This window comes from Cucumis melo, chromosome 6 (genome assembly GCF_025177605.1).
Source record: "Cucumis melo cultivar AY chromosome 6, USDA_Cmelo_AY_1.0, whole genome shotgun sequence".
Taxonomy (NCBI): Eukaryota; Viridiplantae; Streptophyta; class Magnoliopsida; order Cucurbitales; family Cucurbitaceae; genus Cucumis; species Cucumis melo.
The window spans coordinates 17,901,256-17,908,088 of NC_066862.1; the positions used below are offsets into that span (position 1 = coordinate 17,901,256).

Sequence of the window (6,833 nt, forward strand, 5' to 3'; positions counted from 1 at the left end):
TTTCTTTTTCTTTAAAAAATAATTCAATATGTCCCATGTTTTTCTTCTCATTATATATTTCTATTCAACAACATTTTCTTTTAAAAATAATTGCAAATGTAACGATGTTCATAAATCTCATTATTTACTTTTATTCTTATTATAATTTCTTTTTTTTTAAGTTCAACAGCATGTCTTATATTTTATTATCTTACCTCTTGATTTGATTTTTTTTCAATGTTAAATTTCATAATCGGAGATCTTTCTTTAGAGATGTTGGGTTCATTTTTTTTTTATCTTTTTTTTTAATTTATTATTTTTGTTGATGTTTATCATTATACTTTTTGAACCACTTGTAAATTCGAATTTAAACATTTTACTTCTTAAATTAAAAATATAATTCTTACGTCAATTGAATTAGGTTCATGTTGGGTTTTATATTTTCTCACAATTAAAATGGAGAGAAAAGTTGTTGGGACTAAAAACGGTATTTTCAAAGTAAAGTAAGTAGACATTATAAATGGAAGACCAAAGTGAAATGAGAAGCAATTAGATGTGTAAAGTTGTAATTGGAACAAGTTGAGTGATGAGTTGATGTAAATAAATTCAGTTAGGAAAAAAGAAAGAAAGAAAGAAAGAAATGGGGGGGGGGGGGGGGGTAAAATGTGGATTTCACTTTTAACTGTAGAGCAAAAAGAAAAAGATGAAAAAAAGAATTGAAATAGCTGTAATTACTACACTCTCCAACTACTCAATGCCAGCTAAAAAGCCACACGCCTTCATCATTTTCCTTTGTCGGGAAAAATTAAATTAAATTTAATTTAAATTCCTAAAGGAAAAGAAAAAAAAAAAAAAAAAAAAAAAGAAAATGAAATGAAAAAGTAAAAGCTCCCTCAACGGCGTCGTTTGCAGCGGTCGTCGCCCGTTTACCCTCTTCCACTATAAATGAAACGCACCTCCTATCTTACGATTTTCTCCCCTCACGTGGCGGTGGCTCTAAGCTCCAGCTTTTCTTATCTCTTCCCTCGGCTTCCTTCAGGTCTTCATCTCTATTTCTCTTTTTCCCTTTTTTCAATTCTTATATCTCCTCTTTCTCTATTTTTGAACACACTCACTTCGATTTTTATTTTTCAATTATTTTAGCTTTTCCGACTTTTTTCTGTTTCTATTTCTTTGGTTGTTGTTTTCTTTTTCTATTTTTGATCTAGATTTACAACCCCTTCTTTTCGTTTTTCCCGGATCTGGACGACTCTTAGCTGGTTTTCTCAATTTCCCGTTTTTTTCCTTTGGGTCAATACCTCTAATCCCAATTCTATATATCCCATGCTTTGGTCTTTGCTTAAGGTTTGTCCTCGTTAGGGAAAGGAGAGACCAATTTGCTTTTAGTTTGATTCTGAACAAGGTTGTTTCAGGTTTTTATAAGGATCTGTCCTTTGATTCTTTGATGGGGTTATTTTTATGTTATGAGGAAGATCACATCTTGTTTTCTTGGTTTACATCTTAGATCTGTAGCTGATTGGGGTAATTTTGGAAGATCTTGTTTGTATTTTTTCAAAATTGTTAGCTAAAATGATATGGATTTGTGTATTTGTTCATGTTCTGTTCTGAAAATGGGATCTTTAGCTCAGATCTGTTGTTTCTGAACTTGGAATGATTTGGATCTATTGCTTCGGTATATAGATCTTTTATTGTTTGTTACTACATGGGATTTTGAGCTTCGATGGAATGGATTTTGACTAGTTATTCATCAGATCTGAATATTGCTATAATTTGTTAAATTTATGGGATTTTGATCTTGGATAGGATGGAATTTTGACCAGTTTTTCATCTGATCTGACTATGTTAGTGTTATCTTGCTTCAATTGTTGCAACACATTTTGAATCGTGATCTGTGCAAGCGTTCTTCTGTGGATCTGCCAGTTTCAAAGATGAATCATTTTATTGTTCAGCAGAACACCTTTATTTCATGTGAAGAGACTAGGGGTTTTGCCTCTATCTCTGATCTGAAGGACCCTGTTGTCTGCCCGAAGCCCAGGCGACTTGCGATTCTTGCTAACAATCACATTAAACAGCCCTTGAGATGGCACCAAACTGAGGTTTGTGATTCAAAAGCTGGGGCAGATCTTCTTGACATCATTTTAAAGAAGGCAAGTTCTTATTTCCCCTACTGTGTTTCCTGCCATTAGTTCATGAAAACTGTTATCTTTTGCCCCCAACTCAGCATAGGTTTAATGTCTGAATATGATTTGGTATTATCACAGCTTTAGCCTGCAAAAAACTCTAATAAATAAGTGAAGTACAAGCATCCCCTTTTGAGTATTCTATATGAAGAAAATCTTTTGCCATTTCACAGTTTTGGCCTGGAAATAACTCTTTTAAATATATAATTGAATTACAAAGCATTCTCTTTTGGTGTTCCACATTTTTTTAACTAGTTTCTTATCAGAAGTCTTATGTTTCACTTGCTCTATTGAGGCTGTGTTAAATTTTCTTTAGATTCTTGAGGGTTTTGCGTCTAGATTTCAACAACCTTTTCTCTTTGTCATTACAATATGATTGACGGCAACTTTGAATGACATAGGGGTCGGAACAATCCAGTGCTCATGTGGCTTCTTCACCCCCATTTTTTAGTGGGTCTCCGCCGAGCCGGGCTTCGAACCCATTAATCCAGGATGCCCGATTTGGGGATGAGAAACTCAGTCCTATGCCAGGATTGCCTGCGTATTCCCCATCTGGTCTCTCATCCCCATCTTCGGCATCTTCAGCACACAAAGGAGGAGGGTGTGCGAGGATGAAGTTCGGTCTAAAACCGGCAGCAGTTAGAGTAGAAGGATTTGATTGTCTTAGTAGGGACCGCCAGAATTCTAGGATCCCTGCAGTTGCTTAAAAAAACCTCCATCACTGGAAAAGTGTAAATAGAGAATGGAGCAAAAAAGAGTGCAACCAAACATTTTCAACCACAGGCAAGACTTCTTTTTAACAACCAGAGGAAAACAACATTCAAATAGAGAATGCAAGAGAAATTTGAGATCCCCATCTGTAGTAGTGTAAATATAAGAAAATGTTTTTGCTGGTGATCATCCAAATTTGATATTTTTTTTTCCCTTCCTTTTTCTTTTGGTTTCTTGTTGGATAATGGGAAGGGGAGTGGGTTGAGATAGAGAAACAAACAAACCTTGTGTTGTAGAGAAAAAGGTTTGGGAAATGGGAAAGGGATGAGTGAGTGAGTGGTTCATCTTCATTTTGTACTGTTGTATAAAGTTGGGGGTACTGTGTGTGGAGGGAAAAGAGGGAGAGAGGGAGTCTTGTATTTTTTTTTTTTTTTTTTTTGGGGGGGGGGGGGGGGGGTTTGATGATCACCATGAGTTTAATGTATAGAGTTTTTTGTTATTTGGGTTATGGTTCATCTGCCATGTAAATGTATTCTGGTAATTATTTATCCTACCATCTTGGGTTTATATTTTATGTGATGTCTACTCATCTTCTCCCTCCTAGATTTCCAAATTTGTTTATATATATTTTGGATATATGCGTTTGGTTTGGGGTTCTATTTTATAGATTGTAATACTATTTGACAAATAGATTATCATTTACTTTTTCTTGTAAACATGTTTTTGTTAGAGGGAGAAATTGATATGTATGAACGTCTAGTATACAGTACAACCATTGTATTGAGAAATAAGCCAGGGACGGCTCCCTGATAATTATTCTCTTTGCACCGACTGTCAATAGATTACAACAACGACCGTCTCCAATACTATGAGAGTTCTTCAATAGACTAGCGTACCTTCAAAATAAAGATGAAGAATAGCGTACCTTCAAAATAAAAATAAAAATAAAAAAATAAAATTCACTAACTGAATTCTTTCTTAGATCAATATAAGACGTCACACATACATTAATACGTAACTCATATTTTAATGTATGTGAGAAATTTGTACAAAAAAGACCACCATTATTTTATTGTCAGAGTCCAATTTGAAGCTTTTAACAATAATTGTACTCTACACAATTAAATCCTTTGTTATGCTTCAAATATTTTTAAAAAGTTCTACTTTTTTCATTTTAAATATTCAACGGTTATATGTTAAAAATGTATGATCATTATTTGTTCATTATATAATATATAGGAAAATTTGAAATTTGGTCTTTTTGGAGTTAGGTTGAATTTAGTTCTTATAACCAATTTAGTTCTTATAATTTATAATTTATAAGTACATTCTAGTTTATATTGTTCAATAAAAGCTTTCATAAACTGTCTGTGTGGTAGGGACTATTTAAGATAATTTTAACAAACTATAAGCGATATGAAGATATATCAAACTATTTGGATAAGTTTCTAATTTTTTAAGAGCTACGTAGATTAATTTTTAACTTTGAACCATAGAAATCAAATTTACAATTTAATCTAATCTATAATAAATTATATAATAGGAACATCTTCAAGAATAGTAAAATATTTAAACTATTTACATATTTAAAATTGGAGTTTTTTAAAAATAGAACAAAGCTCAAAAATATTTGCATCATATAAAACAATTTTAAGGAAGAAAAAAGCCTATGGGCCTACAACGTGAAATAACAAAAATACCTTGTAATTAACCGGTCACACGCACGTGAACAGATTGTTTTGTATCTAGTCTAAACGATCTCGTAGCAAGTCTAAATGATCTCATAGCAAATCTAAACGATATTGTACCTTTGTACCTAGTCTAAACGATCTTGTAGCGTGTCTAAACGATCTCGTTCCAAGTCTAAATAATCTTATACCCTTGTAGCAAGTCTAAACGATCTTGTACCAAGCCTAAACGATCTTATACCCTTGTATCTAGGGTAAATGATTCTAGTCTAAACGATCTTGTACCCGATCTAAACAAACTTATATCAAATCTAAACAATCTTGTACCTAGTCTAAACGCGACTTTGTACCAAATCTAAACAATCTATTAGTAATAGTGGTCTATCTCTGTTTATATAATCTAGGATAGACAACTGATCGTTTAGATTTTGTACCAATATCATTTAAATCTTGTACCAAGGAGAAAAAAAGATGAGAAATGAAGAAAGAAGAAATTTTGAAAGAGGAAATGAAGATATTGGTAAATATTTACATAAACAATCATAATATTGTAAATTGAAGAAGAAGTAATAATAAAAAGAAATTTATAATATGAAGAGGAGAATAATAAATTGAAAAGAAGAAGAAAAAGAAGTGAAAAGTCATTTCCATTATTTAAGAGCAAACCTGAAATTTATGAAAATATCATGGACTTTTTGATTTTATTACACGAGCTGTAAATATTTTGATGTTTTGATATATTTATTAAAATTAAGTTTTATTTTTTGAAAAAATTGAATTGAGTTTATAACCTAACATACTATTTTTAAATGTTTATATTTATTTAATATTATTTTGTATTTTAAATTTTAAATTTTGAAATGATATTAATGTTATTTTAAGAATTTGCATAACTCTTTAGGTTATGTTTATGGATTACTTGATCCAAACCTTTTCACTATTTCCAAAATCTAAAAATTTCAAATGTAGAGTTTTCTTTGAAAAAGAATTAAAATTTTGTTAAGAACACTTATTCTAAATGCATTACTAGAAAATAATAATCGTATAAACTTTTTTAAGAAAAAAATTGGACAAAATAAAGATAACAGTATTTACAAAATTTAATAAAATTTTAAATTTTATCACTGATAGACACTGATAAACTTCGATCAAAGTCTACCGATTACATCGATAGAATCTGATAAAGGTCTATCGATATCTTCAATGTCTATCATTGATAAAATCTAAAAAGTTTACCAAATATTTTCAAATAAAATTCATAAATTAATTAATAGTAATTTATATTTAACTAAGTTATAAGCATTGACATTGACTCCCAATCTTTAATTGTAGTAGAAACTTTATATATGAAAATATCTAGAAAAATGCTGTTATTATAAAAACAAAATTAAACTTTTTATAATTAATTCTAAATAAATTAACATGTATATTATTTATATTATATTTACTTTTTACTATCTTATTTTTTAATTTACTTATAGAAATATAGAAATATGGATGGTAATACACGGATGGAATTTATAAAAACTATGTGTTGAAGCTAATAGTCAGGAAAACTTCAATTTGATGCTGTGCTGTGCTGTGCCAATACCTTAGTCACAACATCACCGAACCTCTTCTCTAGTTGAGTCAACATAGTAACACGATCAGCTAGGACAACTTGTTCAGCACAAATTGATTATGTGCCCCTGCTCCTCTACCTCCCTAACCACCCCTTAGCGCACCTTTACCTGGTGCCATTTTCCTAAAATCCACCACCAATTCCATTAGATTTTAGTCATTTAACATTTAATATTATTCCAATTTGACATACGCTAGGTCATGTATATAACCATAAATATTTTATTACTAAAACATACCTGGCGAGGAGGAATAATCCGTATTGGCCATAGAAACATATATCATTGACTTACATCATAAGTCAGTTTACATAACCTAAAACTTAGTCTCTGATACCACCGTAACGACACAACTTGATGTCGGAGTTTCATATTCAATCTTGTTGGAAAAAGTAATTGGCGAAGTAAATTAGATTTAACCAATAATTTATTGAGTAAAATTATTAATTGAATTCGTTATGTTTAAGTTGAACTTGAGACTAATTTTCAACCAAGGAATTTTAGCTTAAACTTAATTGTAAAAGGTTTACTGACAGGTTAAGAATGAACATTATTGTGATGGACGGACTAAATTAAAATGCATTGATAAAAGTATAAGGAATTGAGTGGAGTGAAACTGTATGAATTGTATATGATAGCTAGCATGATTGAGCTAA

General features: G+C 30.9%; 1 protein-coding gene across 2 annotated transcripts; it reads left to right on the top strand.

The window, feature by feature from the left end:
* Positions 1–857: 857 nt before the first annotated feature.
* On the top strand, positions 858–3,444 carry LOC103500158 (uncharacterized). 2 transcript variants are annotated; one of them, XM_008463367.3, is made up of 3 exons: positions 858–1,018; positions 1,826–2,126; positions 2,561–3,444. In XM_008463367.3, exons 2-3 carry the CDS (start codon positions 1,908–1,910, stop codon positions 2,864–2,866), a joined length of 525 nt encoding a protein of 174 aa, XP_008461589.1. In that variant the 5' UTR covers positions 858–1,018; positions 1,826–1,907; the 3' UTR covers positions 2,867–3,444. The 2 variants fall into 2 exon arrangements, with proteins under 2 accessions (XP_008461589.1, XP_050942902.1); XM_051086945.1 differs by having other exon boundaries at positions 974–1,018; positions 1,783–2,126.
* Positions 3,445–6,833: the final 3,389 nt, after the last annotated feature.